Here is a 17136-nt window from a genome sequence, read left to right as displayed (position 1 = left end):
TATAAAAAATTTAATTCACGCTTATAGTGGCACCTAGTGGCCAAAATTACGACATACAGACTGTTTCTTTTCTTCTTTATGCATTGCTTCTTGAAAAATAAACAAACAAATACACACATGAATGTACAGGCACAAAAACATTTTTCCTGCTTTCTTTATTGAGCATTATGTTTTTGCTCTCAATCTGGGGTGTCCATGGCTGTTGCCATCAGACAGCTCAAGGTCTTTGCCTGAGTACAGAGATAATAAATATGTATTAAATGTTGTAAAAAGCTTTTAATTTGAATTTTTATCACCATCTTATTCAGAGATCCACAACCTTCAAGACTCAAATGTAACAATAATAGTGAGACATGTAATTATTTTCAGAAGTTGATACCTCATTTCTAAAGGGACCTTTTCAAATTGCTTGGGTTCATGGTACGTGGCCTGAATGGCCGGAATTTGATGGCCACTGCAAACCAAAGAGATTCAAAACAAAACATACATGAAAACTTACAAGTCCCATGAATTAATTTTGACACCTCACCTCAGTGAGGTTAAAACTGATGACATACAGTGCTGAGATGTACAGTTTACTTTATAAAAAGATTTGTGCTGCTTGCTTATATGTGGATCGAATCCTGGGACAGAAATCCAAACAGGATGTGCACAGGAGGCAAGAGACTTTTCTACAGGGCTTTCTACAAAGAAAAATATTTTATAGAGTCCATATATATTAGATAGATAGATAGCAAATGAGTTCTGTATGATGCCACAATAACTGAATGTCATCTATTCAAAATCACCAAGGAAAATAAAATAAGACAATTGATTTAATTCCTGTTTGTGTTATTTATTATAATTCATATATGTAATTCTTGAATATATATATTTTTAAATAATAATTATATATATAGCCTATATAAATATATAATATAAAACATATCACAGAAAAAGAAAAAGAATTCAGGGCCATAAACTTTTTTTTAATGGCAAGTGCTAACATTTCATCAGTCAATACAAAAAGGATATTAAAAAGAGGCTATAAAAATCTTGTATTACATCCTTTGGCCCTCAAGAAATGCTTCAGATGACCCTTCTGACAAGTATCTTCATCTCAAGTTAATGTATAGAAAATATCTTAAATAAATATAATCCCATCTAATCTATATGATGCCCTCAAACTTAAGTGAATCAGACATAAGCCCTTTGTGAAACAAGAGGTACACAGGTTGACATCCTTTTGAAAACAGCCATCCGTGACAAAATACAAAGTGTACATTAGAATTAAGATTAGGAATGGAAAGGTTTGGGGTTGATATAACCGTTCTCTGCATGCTATAAAGCAACAGATTGTATTAAACTCTTGAGCTACATTACGGCTGTGACACTCAATGCAAAAGCTAGTCTAATAACATTGATGCATTTGAAATATTCTCAGATGATATAAGGAAAGAGATGAGTCTAGTGTAAGCAGCACCTCTAGTGTGTTGGTGAAGCTGTGCAAGTGACAAAGTAGGCAGTCATTAATAGCTAAATTAGACTAATCTAAATACATACGACTCATTTTCATCATCACCCTGATGCACAAATGGTTTTTTCATTGCACAAAACAATTATTTAGCACTTTTTAATCAGCCTGTGTCTTGGGCGTTCATGACAGACGCAAGTTTTTGGTAGAGGAAAGGGCAATTAAAAAACGCCCCACCAGTCACTGCATGAAAGCGAGATTAATGCATTGGCTGCAAATATGCACACACATACACAAATATGAATTATTGGCACATGATGAAGTGCACAGAGTATGTTACATTATGATAAAGGCCACCACCATACATGCCTTTCACACACACACATGCACACATGTTCAAGTCAGATCATTGATTTCCCTGATGTTTCTGTATCTAAAACATTTTGAACTATGTTTTATTGGTCCATTCTTCCTCATTTCAACACTGATTTTGGGTTTGGTCATGGGTCTGTGTTAAGGATGTCCTGAAGACTTCAAGCCGCTTACACTTTAAGAATGCATTATATTACTGTATTTTCCGGACTATAAGGTCGCACTTTTTTCATAGTTTGGCTGGTCCTGCGACTTATAGTCAGGTGCGACTTATTTATCAAAATTATTTTTGACATGAACCAAGAGAAATGAACTAACAGAAAACATTACCATATACAGCCGCAAGAGGGCGCTCTATGCTGCACAGTGCTCCTGTAGTCTACACTGAGCAGTATAGAGCGCCCTCTCGCGGCTGTAGACGGTAATATTTTCTCTTGGTTCTTGGTTCTAAATAAATGCGACTTATAGTTTGGTGCGACTTATAGTCCGAAAAATACGGGGTATAATAAAATAAAATAAATGCACAAAACTGAGAACCAGTGATCTGCAGTGAATGAAAAACATTAAAATAAACCTGATCCACATAAAGTGGCGTGAGAGAATCTTTTACACCTCTTTATTACCCAAAACCGATGCTTTTCAATTGTAGACAACTGAGAAGAATCTATTGCAACTACCACGATATCAGAGAGACAGCAGCTTCATGTGTTGTACCATCTCACTCTGTGCAGATCAATATAGTCCCCAACTATGCAAGATAAGACCAATCTTAACCAGGGGAGGACTTGTGATCCCCCTGTGAGGAGCTCAGATGGTACATTTTCCATAGCACAGCCTGCATTTTCTGATCCGAGATCGGTGACAGGGAGCAACAGCCCTGCGTTCTGTGAAGGGGACCGTGGTCACGGCTGATCCCAGTGTCAGGGGCTGCTCTCAGGGTCTTTCAGCGGAGAGCTGCAGGTCTCCTGGTTTTCCCTGTTCAATGATGCGGCCTCATTGTTTGTCTCTGTGTCAGTCTCGCTCTGGTCCAGCACTAGCTGGATGGTAGTGCTTTCAGTCTCACCCTCGGCGAACTCTCCTTCCTTAGCTAAACGGAACTTAATATTTAGCTTCTCAGGTTTTTCTAAAAGGAAAAAAGAAAGGCAGAAACTCAAAATTGGATTCCACCTTAAAAAGTGGCTTGTATATTTTAATCGATAAATTGTACAAAATGTAAAAATCTATCTATCTATCTATCTATCTATCTAGAAAAGATAATTGAATCTATCTGAATTTAGAAATAAATAAAAACAATGTAAAATGCTATAAACGTTTCTAAAAGTAATATATAAAATATAATGCCTGCAAAAAAAAAAAAAAAAAAAAAAAAAAAAAAACTAGCACATTTTTGACTTACAAAATTTAATATGCTGACCAAATTGACTATTTGCTGATGTCAACAAACTAAGAGTACAGAAGTAATCTATATTCAGTAGTTTTTGTCTAGTCAAATACCTTTTCCTAGTTGTTTTTCTTTGGGTAGCAAGAGGACATCCACATTGTGATGTTCTTGCAGAGCGGCAGTGAGTATAGCTCCCTCTTTGCTGAAGAGGAACACCAGGGGAACTGTGATGTCATCGGTAGGCTCTCCATCTCCAACCATCTGGAAGAGTGGAGTCTCAGCACTGCTGCTGCCCTCTCTGTGATCTGTGAGGACATTCAAAACCGAAGGGTCCGGATTCTAAGACAATGCAGAGAAATCAAGAGCATAGTCTTCAAGTAATGTTACACTAGATCTCACCAATGAAGATGACTCCGGTGGCTCCAGCTTCCTGCAGGCGCCGAGCTTTGGCAGCAAACATGCAGTCTCCCCTCAGTGCCAGTGCTATGTGTCCCTGCAGCTGTACTGCGTTTTCAATCGGCCCACACGCCGTATAGGGAACACTCTTCACAATGCTGCCTTTCACCTTAGAGAGACACAGATGAGACAATAACTTGTGGTAAATATGTAAAATACCAGCCAAAAGTCAAGAAATTATCATAAGGTTCCTCACCCCATGCTCTTGTTTGGTAAGATCCGTTCCAAACTTTGCTGGCCCCGCCGTAAGGACTGTTTGACCCAAAAACGGAGGGGAAATGAGCTGCACAATTAGTGGCACCACTTCCTCATGCTCCGGTGTTTGGCTCACCTCAGCAACCAGCTTTAACTTATACACACCCTTCTGAGAGTCCTATGGAAAAGAGAGAGACGGATGAATGAACTGACATATGAAAGAAGAGATCAATCACTGATATCCAACAGTTGGTCCCAGTGTCAATTTTAACTAAAACTTAAAACTAGTATTAAATACAGCTGAAATAAAAATAAAAACTAAACATTTTAAAGGTTTGTTTAATCTTAAAAATAACAATGAACATGACAAAATTACTAAAAATAAATGGAAATGAATACAGATAATACACAAAAGCAAATTCAAAATATTAATAAATAATACAATAGTATTTAAATAATGTTAAAACAACCGACTGGTCCACTGAACTAAAATAAATTAAGTTTTAGTTTAAGTACTACAATTATTATAACTACAACCAAATAAATTAAAAAGGTAAATATAAATACGAAAAGGCGAAAAACAAGTTTATTAAAACAAGTAAAAAATGGAAAGGCTGCATTTTTATTTGAATGTGTCCTATTATTATGAAATTATAAAATTAAGTAGTTTGTAATATTAATTAATAACATGTACTTGTATGGTTAGAGTAATGACTATGGTTTGGTTAAGGGTTAGTTACATGTAATTATGCATACAAATTCCATTATTACTGTAATAATAGGTATGCAATTTGTAACAAGGACAATGTAAGTGCTACCAAACTCAATATATTAAAAGAAAAGCTCATTTAAAATATTAATAAGTACAAAAACAGTATATAAACAATACTAAAATGGTTGGTCCAATGAAAGGAAACCTGAAATGCTGAGCCTTGGCTGGCAGAGACCAGCTCAGTAAGAGGTGTCAGAGAGATGCCCATGCTTTTCAGAAACTCGATTGGCTCCAGGCCCGTGTCATGAAGAGGCAGTTCAATCCCCCTGTGTTATATATATATATATTAAAAAAAAAAAAAAAGTTAGCCCTTTTTTTGTCCTTATCTTTTTTTATTCTAGATGCTTCTCAATGATAAACCTGTCACATATGATCCACCTGACAGATGAGGCCTGCTGGGCTCTTCCCACACCGGTGAGGTATTTATAACTGTCCCTGATTGTCTTGGCAAAGGTGGGGTTGTTAGGGAACAGGGTTTGAGCACTGGGACACGAGTATGAAAATAAATCGTCTTCATGAGCTTGAGGTTCCTGAAAGGTATACAATGATGTTGAAACCCATTAACTACTATGTTTCCAGCCACATATTTGTAAAATTGCATAAAAAGTTACAACTGTTTTATTTGCAAATGTTTTATGCAAAATTCTAATTCTGGATGGTTACACTGGTATTGTAGACAATTACAGTCAAAAAATAAAGCCAAAAGTTGCAGAGAATATCACATTGTGGGGATTTAAAGCTCTAAAACCAAAGTCTGAGAAAACATTCAGTCATAGAAACAAACTTCTTATGGATCCAAAAGGTCCCATACTACATGGAACATCATTTTGGAGTCCCGTTTGAGGATAAGGCGATCTCTTACTGTGTTGTTGGTATGGCAGGGGGGTTGGGTTGTAGACAGAGATACTGGGAGCAAATGAGCCTCAGTAGTGAAAATATAATCATCAATGTTTATAGGCAACTGGCTCTTCTCTGAGAAGAGCAGGTAGAGGTACTTAAACATCTCAGCCAGGAAGAAGGAATCCATCCTTGAAACAAACAAACATAATTATTTGACGCCTCTGACTACAGCCTTTTAAATTTAATCTATATATACTACACAAACAATATAGAGGAATTACTAACAGGACTCTCACCTGTCCTCATGCGTTCCTGTCCTCACATCCTGTACGGCGGCGAAGCCACAAGGGACCCGAGCGTGAGTGTTTAGCTTCTCCACTATAGACTGGCCTACTTTCAAATAGTAAGGATCACCTGTGGCCTAGAAATGAGGCGGGAAATGTTATTTCAAAACAATGGAGACAGCTAAAATAAGTAGTCTGCTGTTGGTTATTAGTAGGCCTTCATATTCAGCTGTTTCAGGTGGTATCCATACTTTGTAAAGGAAATATGTGCTTTCAGCAAACTCCGGTCTCAATGGGTGCTGGCCCCAGTGAACTCTGAACTCGGTGGTGAAGGCCTGTTAAACAAAATGAATAGTAGGCAAGGACTTTTGGAGGATTAGTACTGAAAAATGATCTCTGTATGACTGAGGATGTTTAGGTTTAAGGTGACTTGTGCAAATTTAGACCATTAATTACCTCGGGGAGGAAATTGTGCTGTTTAGTCACTTGATACAGCATCTCATGAGTCTCTATGGCAGGTTTCAAGTCTCCTCTCAGAACCTGAAAGATATTTAGGTATACTACTTCATTTGTGACCATGGACCACAAAACCATGTCATGTGCCGTAAATTGGCCCATCTCATTTATATCTTTTTAATGTTTTAGTAATTTCAGTACTTCCACTTAAATTTATTTCATTTTCTGAAATGAAAAAACGTTTAAATATGTTTTACTTAATAGTAACCACAATGGTTGTGACCTATCATTATTTTATACATATTTTCATCTTGTTGTCTTAACTAAATGAAATAAAGCAAACATTTGGCTTTCTAGCTGAGAGGGAAAAAACTGCCTTTTGCCATTCGAAAAGTTTTTTTTATTCCTTTCGTTTTTGTATACTTGAACACATCACAGAAAACCAAAAAAGTAGTCGCCAACTGGCCAGTAAAGTCCATATTTATTCAAGAAATAGGGGTGCACGATAAATATCGGCCGATAAATAATGCGCATATCGTCAGTAAAGCCGGTTCTCTAATCAGTGGTAAATTCCATCAGGTGCGTTCATTATCAGCGTGGATTTGCGCAGCTTGTCCGTTAACAACAGCTCTGTGTAGTCACAGCTGATCTATGTGAAATCACGCACCTGATGGAATTTACCACTGATTAGAGAACCGGCTTTACTGACGATATGCGCATTATTTATCGGCCGATATTTATCATGCACCCCTATCAAGAAACATTCATTTTTAACCCCCACTCCAGCCTAAACTGATCTATAAAGTCTACTGGTGCTGACCAATTTGTCAATGCAAAAATATCTCTATTCTCTGAGTCAACTTGAAACACAGAAGATGAAAAAGTGAACCTGTAGCCCAGGGAAGAAGGCAAGCAAGGAATCCATCCAGCTTCGCACATTTACAGTGGGGTTGTGCATGTGCACGTTGAGCAGCAGAGGAGGCTGGCTGATGTACTTCATAATGGCACTGTAGTGCTGTCACAACAGACAAAGTCACATGGGCAGATCATAGATGTAAAACAAGCTCTGTTTGACTAATAGAGGCTTGATTATTCCTGGAGAACAAAGAGCCCTTACTGTGTTGAATCTGTTAAGGTACACCTTGTCCCCAAGAAGAATATAAGCTTTCATCAAGTATTCATAATAAGAGTCGATTCCAGCGCCAACACCACTATCTGTCATGAGAAACAGAGAAGGTACTGATATGAATACGGTCTCTGTAAGAGTCAAAGTGGGATTAGTTATGGTGAAGTGACTCTGTGGGACATTTATTTTTACTGTGCAAAGGAAATGACAGCAACTAGAAGTGTCAGTATGAGGGCACACCTCTGCGAACCCAGTCTCCATTGTGGATGTTGATCACAGTGCCGACAAGGTCACTTCCTCTTTGCCTTTTCTCCCAGAGGACATCCAAAGCTTTCCTAGCGTGCTCCTAGTATGAACAACCTCTTAGCACACACTTCTCACTGAGTCGGAGTCTTGATCTGTAATTAGTAAGAAAACATGAAGGATGTTTACCTCAAAGATTGGGTCCCCGGACAGTCGGCTGAGAGCTGCAAACTCCAGAATCATGGTGCCTGCACAAGCAGTGCAAGTGTCCGACTCCGTTCCGGTCCGAGAAAGGGGGCTGATGACCCCATAGCGCAAATTTACCTGAAGAGGAAAATGAGAATGAAAACATTTAAAGGAAATGTCTGATCAAGGTTTAAAATGTAACAAAAATTTGTGATAAAATAAAAAAGGCAAAAAGTGACTAGTGTTTTGTGCTATAGGATCCATGTTACATTTCACCCCAAAATAAAAAGAAAATTATTTTGCATAGTGATTAAATGTATATCCCCTAAAAATCAATCTATTGTATTATTCAGTTAGCATTTTATTTAATATTACCACTTAAGGACAGTTAGATTGATAGACGATCAGTGCCAAAATGAAAAGTGCAGAATGTGTATTGAACTATTTGTCAAAATGGAAAAACACAACCCTTTTTTTCTAGTCATGTAGCACCGATTTCAAATTATTCACGTTTTATTAAAAGCCCATCTTGCCAGCAGTGAATTACACCTTTATGTCATTCTGCTGCCAACAGAAGGACAGGTCAAATTATTCAAGTATCAGTCAATAGTGGTGCAGTTACTCGAGGATAAGGAAGGCCACTGGAGGTGTTAAAGGCAGGCAGGAGGCGGAAGCCCAGTTCTTTGGCCATGTGTAGCAGTTCATCTCTGTACCACTGCATTTTCTCTCCACGCTGCTTTAGAACATCTGCCATGACATGGGCACCCAACAAGCCACTGGAAGAAAACGGAGAAGTTTCATCAATAATGCATTTCATGGAGGAAGTCTATAAAAACAGTGAACTTGGAGCATAAGGCCTGTAAATCTAATTATGTCTTATAAACCTGCTTGAAAATCTACTGTATTCCTGCTCAGTTTTTTTTTTTTACCCAGTAAACACATCTAAAGCTAAAGAAACATCATGATTCGTACCCCAGCACACGGATATTGGTCTCAAAGACAGAGACGACGATGTCATTATCAAATCTGACGTCTCGCACGGTCTTCTTCACAGCCTCCTCAAATTCATCCAGTTTGTTTAACAACTGCTCAAAACACAGGAAACAACACTTCAGAAGCATCTATTATTATGTCCTTAGTATTGATTTGAATGAGCTTGCTTAACATGTCTGGCCGATTAAATAAACATCATTAATGTTTTTGATCAAGTTCCATTAAATTGGAAAAGATTTAACTCACCACAAGAGTATCTAAAGTGTCTATTAATGTTAAAGAGAACCTGTTAAGAGGGAAAGAGACGTAGCCATTAATATCCCAAAGAATCAAGGACTTTCAGATGTCCCATCAATCAATCTTTGAAACTAAATCTAGCAAACTGACTGGTCATATTTCCAGAATCCAAAGTAACATGTGATTACAAGAGTCATGTGCAGCAAAAGTTTTAATAAAATTGGTAAATGTATCACTTTATACTAGTGCTGTCATCCAAAATAAAATTTTTTGTCTACATAATATATATATGTGTATACTGGGTATGTATATATAAACACACACACACACACACACACACAAAGAGTATATATTTTGATTTATATTATATATAAATATATTAAGTATATGAACAAAACATTTTTCTGAAATGTATACATGCATGTGTGTGTATGTATATATATACATAATAAATATACAGTACACACATATATTATGTAAACAAAACTTTTATTTTGGATGAGATTAATCGTTTGACAGCACTACTTTATACAGAATGATTATGAGCTTGACTCACTTTCCCAGAGAGTCATCAATGTCTCCTCGATTGGGTTCCAGCCCTCTTACCCTTCCTCTACAGCTGAGGGGCATCAATTCATCTGCTGGGTAGGCATAGTCCTAAAAGAGAACAGAAGGAGAGACAGTGCATCTCAAATAGTCTTAATAACAGATGCATTCCTTTCCACATTTTATTTCATTTAGGTCCAATACATACAAATGATTCAGGAAACCAATGTTCTTGTTTGTGGACACTAATTTAAAATTATTCCTGAATTATAAACAAACATATTCTGGGTATTTACTCACCATGTAACTGTTATAGGCATGATCAAACATCTCTAGAATTTGGTCCCTAAAAAATATAAAATAAATAAGAATGTGCAGCATTTACTCTTTCATATCACTAGAAAAAAGCAATGGAAATGTCCATGTAAACTCAGTTCAACTGCAACAGTAAATGTTGCAGAAGTCAACAACATTAAGAAGTCACCAATAAGGTTACCTTTTATTGTATACCTTCCACATTCACATTAGAACAAAAATACATAATGTCACTGCTGTAGGCAGTCTGTATATATATATATATGAATGTATGTGCATATAAAGTTTAAATTTGGGGGTCAGGAAGTTTTTTTAAATTTTTTTTATAAACAATTTGACATTTATATTAAATGCTCTTATTTCAACTTTCTATTCATAAAAGAATTCTGAGAAAAATAAATAAATAAACCTTGGCCTATCACAGTTTCCACAAAAATATTAAGCAGGGCAACTGTTTTCAGCAATGATAATAATGATGTTTCTTAAGTACCAAAACAGCATATTAGAACTATTTCTGAAGGACCATGTGGCACAGCAGAATAAATTAGTAATGGCTGATTTGCCATTACAGAAATGAATATTATTTATAAATTTATTGAAACAGAAAATACTCACTTTAAACTGCAATAATATTTCACAATATGACTGTTTTACTGTGCAAATAAAAAGTCTTAAAGAGACTTTAAAACTCAAAAACATTACAAAAAAATCAAATACCTAACTGACCCCAAACTATATATTAAATATATGTAGATATATGTAGATGGTGGACCCAAATACCAAACATATCAAATGTCTGCTACTGTATGTCCACATCCTGAGTCTGAAGCTGTATAAAGGTATAACCTCTTAGATAAAGACACACCACACCGTGGCGTTTGAAAAACAGGAATCAGCATGACAGCAAACTAAATGATTAAGTTAAACTGATTAACTGTTTTCATCAACATTGTGTTCTGAAGCAAACCTCTCCCAGTAAACAAGACTCAACCACTGAAGCAATGAGGTCATATAGAGATTTACAGCCCAAGAACACATATTTGGTGTAACATGTCAGACAAAACCAAAATGACATGGAATTAAAGTTCATGGATAATGTTTACCATTATATAAAGCATTACAGCCTGTCATCATCATCATCAGAGTATAAGGTAAGAAATGTTTGACAAGTCATGTCACCAAATATAAATGTACACGTAAATAGTAAACGTCTTGTTTGTCACCACCATTTACCATAAATATTCGACCTGCCATCAATCATCAAAATAATCACGCCAAATCCCGTCAGGCCACCGCAGCTAAACTCACCTGATTTCGGACTTCTCCTCTGCAGTCATTGCCTGTCCATCTTGACCAGTGACTCCAATCACAAGACAAGAGAATAACACAGCTGCCAGAGCCATGACAATCCCACCAAAACTATTTGTTTCTTTTCTGATCCAGTTTCCCCCCATTTAAAGAGGTATTTTTTCAAAACCTGCTCTTTTAGCCCCTTTAAAATATAACTAAGTTACCCTTAGGCCTGTCAATGTTTACGTTAATAACTTCTTATCTTGTCCTATGCAGTTCGTTGACATTAGTTGATTTTATTTTCCTACCTTAACGGTCTTATTTCGTAATCTCCAGAAAAACTGAAAACAAGTGACTATGTATTTTGGATAAGTGCTTCTGACAATTTCTTTACTTACAACACTGCCTCTACTTGTCGAGCTAACGAGCTAACTAGCAAACTTGCCTACGAATGTATTTCCCAGCACTAACAATACTTTTGTAATCTCGTTAGACCCTCTTAAAATTTCTGGACATATATACTTTCGAACTGACTGCGTCCATCTCATGATAATCTCCATTCTGTCTAGATTTAGCCCCTCATTTCGCGGAGTTTGGTTTAGCCGATTGACCAGCCTCATCCGGGCGCGAGCTGATGGCATCATCACCAAGAGCCAATGGGCACAGAATACATAAAGGCTGGGTTGATTTATTGCTTTATTCATTTAATATTGTTGTATTATACCAAAACTGTATTTAAACACAAAATTTTATGTGATTTGGTTATAAAGCTTGTATCGTATTATTTACCGTATTTCTTAAAAATAATATTGAATACATGTATACAAACCCGTTGTAACCCGTATTTAACATGTCTTTACACAAGTTAAATTGCATTTATAACGTATTTTTTAGAGTGGTATGTAGTTTTAATCGATTTTTAGTTCATTTCCGCATTGGACACGCAGAGGACTTCAACTCCCATAATCCTTTTCGGCGCATATAAATAAAGCCTCGTGATGTAACGGCACTTTTTTGTTTGGGCTGAGTGCTTTTCAACTGCCTTGCTGTACGGGCAGTCGGGCACAGAAAAATGTGTCTAACTTGGCCGTTGAGTCGCAGGGGGTAGTGAAATGTGTGTTTCTGATGCAAGGGTCGTGTCATCTGTCTTAAATTTACCTGAACTCCTTTTTAGACGATCGCACGCGACTTCATCATGAATGTAAGTTTTACTTTCTACAATTTCATTGATTTCACGCAGATAAATTATAGTCAGTAAATAAATAAATAAATGCATCTGTAATCCAAGACAGATGTTAAGCATTAAGTGGGTTGTTGCTGTTTTTACTACATAGATATGCATATTTCATTTTAATACACCATTGCGTTATGTTAATAGTTACTTAAAAAGATCATTCCTACTAAACATGGAAATTACATTTAACCTCCTCAATATTGGGAACTGACAGCCTTATTAATAATTATAATTATTCCTTTAATAAAAGTGAAGAGGACTAAGGCTTTTTGAGCAATGTTTCTTGGGCACTTTCCCAATTTAAAAAAAAAAAAAAAAAAAGACTAAAAATGTCTATATGGATACTTTAGATCAGTCGTCAGCCCTGGGTCTCACCTGATTCTACTTTGACAGTAACATTAGCTAAAGTTGCCCGGCAACATTGCTCAAAAAGTTGCCCTGTGTATCATCAACCTAAGGCTGTCATTCTATCACATCACATCATGGACAAGTAGCAGGTTTTGCAAAACTGTCAAAATGATTCTTTTGATCTATATTTACACTGAAGTTGACAAGGCAACAGCATTTCACAGAACAAATAAAAGATGTATTCAGGTGAGAGCTTACACAGCTGCTCCTAGATAACACTGGGAAGTTCTTGATAAGGACACAAATGTATCAAAAGCCACTTGTCTCCATTTGGCTAATGCAAAACTATCTCCAGAGCAGGACCCTGGAATTCTCCAGTTCTTGAAATGGATTGGATGGAATTCTTAAATTTTGCTTCTGAAGACAGGACAGGCAGATTTACTCATGATTATAGCGAGTGATGGAATGTTGTTGATCTGGAGCATAACAGGGACCTCCTTGTCTTCTGCTCTTCGTTCTGTACTTCCTGAAGCACACTTGTTAGTACAAGTTTAATGTGTCAGTCTTCAAGGGGCTGTTTCCTGTAATGTGACTGTCACATGTAAATGGTTAAGCTTCCTCTACCACTCTTTTCTAATGTTTTTTTTTTACGTTAACACTGCAGAAGTAATGAGAAAAGCCAGGACCACAAAGTCTGCTCAGATCTAGCTTTGATATATTGTGTCTTCTGACAGTTGCTTGGGTAATTTAAGAAAGTCATGCAAAAAGTAAAGCTTGATGGCATTGAAATATTGCGGTGTGAATAATAGTAGTTAATCAGAGGTCCAGGATTGAACTTCAAGGACTGGCAAGATTGCATTACCTGTTTTGACAAGGTAATGGAAGCATCATTAACTTCTATTTATGGACTCTTCCCAAGAGTGATAGTCAACCCCCAACGGAAACATGTCACAAATTACAAGCCTGCTTATTCTGTCTTCTGCAGATGCACTTTGAGGGATCCAGCAATGTCACGCTGTTGTTTGACTTCTGGGATGTGCGTGGACCTGCAGGTACATAGGATTTACAAACAAGATCGAACATGATAGGATAATGCGCATACATGATTTATACCAAACCATCTTTTATCAGTTAGATGCAAAAGTTGTTTAACCTGTTAACTGTCAGCCGTCCCCTCGGTGAGACACCTACATTTACTTCACTATATTACAATTAAATCCTAATCTAATAACAAACTATATATCGTTGGAAAGGTCTAAAACTCCTAAATAGATATTTTACCAATTCTTTTTGTTAAGAATGATGTAGGAAAAGTAATAGATTAATTTATGGCAAGAGTGCACCCCAAAAACATACAAGTTCTGACCTTTGTCCAAAAAAAAAAAAAAAGTCTTCTTTGTTGCCTTTTTCACATTTTAGAAATCATCAGAAATGATATATCACTTGAAAACATAACATCTCAAAATTCATCCTTTGAAACCCATTTTAAATTCAAACATTCCATTACCATGAAAATGGTACGTCAAAATCATGTACCAAAATGTTTTCAGTCATGAATTATAAAAATTTCAGTTTGGATCATGCACTTTCAAGTCTATGTTAAAAAATGTGAGTGATAGTTAACAGGTTAACTTTTTTTATGTACATGTTACTTCACATTAAAGTAATAGTTCTTGCACAAATTACAAATATCTCATCAATTATTGCAGTGTTATTTTTTCATTTTAATTTGAATTTACTTCAGTTTAAATTATTATATTATATATACATACATACACATACTGCCTTTAATTGAAGTTACAGGTGCATCTCAGACAATGGTGAGCTTGAAATATTCCAGAAAATTGGCCAGCCGTTTCAGTTTTGACATCAGGCTCTTTGTTGTAGAAATGCCACAGCTTTATAGAGTATATTATTATATTGTAGTGTAGGGCTTGAATGTGCGTATATTCAGTCATACTGTGGGAATCACGTAAACAACAGCTTCCTGATTTGGTTTGCTCCCGGTTGGTTTCAGTTCATTGTAAGAGTCAGACAGATAATGATATATGTAAATTGGGGTTAGAAATATTTTAAAACTGTTTCTGAAGTCTCTTATCCTCATTATTTTTAGCAATATTGTGAAATGTTGTTACAATTTAAAAATAAAAATAAAAAAAATAATAGAAGGTATGAAAGAACAGTATTTATTTGAAACAGAATTATTTTGTAACATTATTAATAACTGACTTATTTAAAAATGTATCTATCGCCTGAATGTATTTTAGTATACATCGTAAATGTCTTTTTCCTTTTGTTGATTGTATAATTTGTATAATTTATTCAGAGATCGCCATGAAATTAGCCTTAATACTGGCCTGGCGTTAAATAGCGAATAAATAAATAACATTATAAATGTTACTTTTCTGTTAAACTATAGCATTCTGTAATGCATCTTTACTGAAAGAGAAACATTTGTTAAATTATTTAACTATTTAATGCCAACTATAAAAACTATATTGGTTTTTGTTTACATTTAAACATTTTATCTGAACATTTACTACATTTTTAACAACTGATTTTAGCTATATAAACCTGAAGGGCTTACATTTTAATAATTTTTATATTAACATTTTGATCTTAAAACCCTAGTGTTAAAAAACACTTTATACCTGTAATTTTAAAAGTTCGATTAGCAATCTAAAGTGTGTAAAGCGCGTGTCTTGATTTCTCTCTCTACAGGAATGGTGTTGTCGGTCTTTGTCGTTCTACTGCTCACAGTGATCTACGAGCTTCTGAAAGTGTGGAAGGTCACTATCGGACAACAGAAGCGACCCTCCATGAAGCATTCATCCGCTCCGGTGTCTCTCTCACCTGGAGCGTCCTGTTTCGCCCCTGTCATGAAGTGTCAAGGGGGAAGCTCTTCTCTGAACAACAGCCCCTCTGAGATCTCATTAGCTCCCACCGAGAATACGGCCCCCACTGCTGACAGCACCACCGCTGTTAAGAAGAGGTAATGCTCACAAGACAACTAGGAAGTGTTTTGAACTGTAATGACATCCAAATCGGTGGAATCCGATTGAAAGATAACCAATGAGTTGATGATTATTTATACCTCGTAGCTTAATGAATCTCTGCCCTCCTACAAATGTCTCTTTCCTTCTTCAGCTGGCTTCTGCACTGCCTCCAGACCGCCATACACATCCTGCAGGTGACGCTGGGCTACATGCTCATGCTCTGTGTCATGTCCTACAACGTGTGGATCTTCCTGGGGGTCATCATTGGATCTGTCTTGGGATACTTTCTGGCTTTTCCTCTACTGAATCAGATTTGAGAAGACACGAGAGAACAGAAACATGTGGTCGGCATTTCGAAATGTTCATCTGAGTTGACTGCGGACTCTAGATCAAGAGCAAGATGCAAGGTTTGTGTGGCCACAACCAATAAGACAAGAAGAGATGTTGCGATATGAAGACTGAACAGGGATGATTCTCATTTTGAACCGTTTTTAAGGTTGTATTTTGCATGAAATCTTATTTAACTGAAATTTGCCGGTAACCTTTGTAAAAAAGGTTAAAAACCGACTTTCAAAAGTTTTTAGAGATTAGATTTTAAAGCTCATTGGAAACACAATACGTTTGAGGTTGTATGATGTTGTGTCCTCTTGTTCAAACAGTCAGCACTGTACTAAATTGGAGATGTGCCTCATTGAGCGGTTTTATACTTTCTAAAACTACTGATGTAATTAATAAGCTAATTTTCTGTTACACAGATGAATGTTTAATTGTCTTCTCTGAGATTTGCTTTACTGTAGCTGGTGGTTTTCTGTTATTTCGGGAAATCACACTAGTTTTAAACCTCATAATAAACTTCCTACTTGAGCCTAGATCAGGCATTTTGGTGTCATGCTGGGAATTACTGCTGAATAGCAGAACAAACAGGTTAAAAAGAGAATTGCAAATCATGTGGCCTTAGTTAATGTTCGCCAGCAAGACAGACAAATGGAAACTGACTGAGAGCAGAAATTAGAAACTAGGAATCTCACGGCAATGATTTAAATGCACTGTTAGTAATGTTCCTCCAGACAATCTTTTTGTTTTACTCCATTGCTTAAAATGAAATTTGTTTTATTGCATAATATCTTAAAGGTTTTGATTACAAGTCTGCACCCTTTTCTACAGCCTTTGAATTTTAATAAAAAAAAAATACTAAGTTGCACCACATAAATGTGGAGTTTTCATTTTAGACTAAGGCTTTAACACACACACACACACACACACACTTATTTCATACAAGTCTCTTGTAGAGGAGTTAAAGCTTGTTTAGTATACACAACAAATAAAAAGGGGGAAAATTATATAAGCATTTCTGGTCAATGTTCAAAATAGTTGTGCTCCTTAATACTTTTGTGGAACCTATAATTTTTTTTT

General features: G+C 36.3%; 2 protein-coding genes across 3 annotated transcripts; one reads left to right on the top strand and one right to left on the bottom strand.

The window, feature by feature from the left end:
• Nucleotides 1–947: 947 nt before the first annotated feature.
• On the bottom strand, nucleotides 948–11801 carry LOC127985478 (ER degradation-enhancing alpha-mannosidase-like protein 3). The gene is made up of 20 exons (XM_052587488.1): nucleotides 11164–11801; nucleotides 9841–9886; nucleotides 9551–9651; nucleotides 9004–9043; nucleotides 8737–8849; nucleotides 8387–8540; nucleotides 7768–7902; nucleotides 7576–7681; nucleotides 7327–7424; nucleotides 7099–7224; nucleotides 6210–6293; nucleotides 6005–6088; nucleotides 5766–5890; nucleotides 5492–5657; nucleotides 5008–5159; nucleotides 4775–4895; nucleotides 3859–4035; nucleotides 3606–3771; nucleotides 3320–3511; nucleotides 948–2948 (listed from the first exon to the last, which is right to left on the bottom strand). Exons 1-20 carry the CDS (start codon nucleotides 11307–11309, stop codon nucleotides 2746–2748), a joined length of 2535 nt encoding a protein of 844 aa, XP_052443448.1. The 5' UTR covers nucleotides 11310–11801; the 3' UTR covers nucleotides 948–2745.
• Nucleotides 11802–12129: 328 nt separating this feature from the next.
• Nucleotides 12130–16933, top strand: LOC127985480 (probable low affinity copper uptake protein 2). Of its 2 annotated transcripts, XM_052587490.1 has the most exons (4): nucleotides 12130–12346; nucleotides 13713–13779; nucleotides 15449–15719; nucleotides 15875–16933. In XM_052587490.1, the coding sequence occupies exons 1-4, from the start codon at nucleotides 12341–12343 to the stop codon at nucleotides 16038–16040; spliced, it is 510 nt and encodes a 169-aa protein (XP_052443450.1). In that variant the 5' UTR covers nucleotides 12130–12340; the 3' UTR covers nucleotides 16041–16933. The 2 variants fall into 2 exon arrangements, with proteins under 2 accessions (XP_052443450.1, XP_052443451.1); XM_052587491.1 differs by lacking the exon at nucleotides 13713–13779 and having other exon boundaries at nucleotides 12140–12346.
• Nucleotides 16934–17136: the final 203 nt, after the last annotated feature.

This window comes from Carassius gibelio, chromosome B21, assembly GCF_023724105.1.
Source record: "Carassius gibelio isolate Cgi1373 ecotype wild population from Czech Republic chromosome B21, carGib1.2-hapl.c, whole genome shotgun sequence".
Lineage (NCBI taxonomy): Eukaryota > Metazoa > Chordata > Actinopteri > Cypriniformes > Cyprinidae > Carassius > Carassius gibelio.
This window is presented reverse-complemented; position numbering and strand designations above follow the sequence as displayed.

Coding starts and splice junctions, on each gene's coding strand:
- LOC127985480 (XM_052587490.1), top strand. Junction 13,780..15,448: donor GGATGTGCGTGGACCTGCAG/GTACATAGGATT, acceptor CTCTCTCTACAG/GAATGGTGTTGTCGGTCTTT. Junction 15,720..15,874: donor ACCACCGCTGTTAAGAAGAG/GTAATGCTCACA, acceptor TTCCTTCTTCAG/CTGGCTTCTGCACTGCCTCC.
- LOC127985478 (XM_052587488.1), bottom strand. CDS start 11,309: ATGGGGGGAAACTGGATCAGAAAAGAAACAAATAGTTTTGGTGGGATT. Junction 8,850..9,003: donor ACACTTTAGATACTCTTGTG/GTGAGTTAAATC, acceptor TGTTTTGAGCAG/TTGTTAAACAAACTGGATGA. Junction 7,225..7,326: donor ACCTTAACAGATTCAACACA/GTAAGGGCTCTT, acceptor CTGTTGTGACAG/CACTACAGTGCCATTATGAA.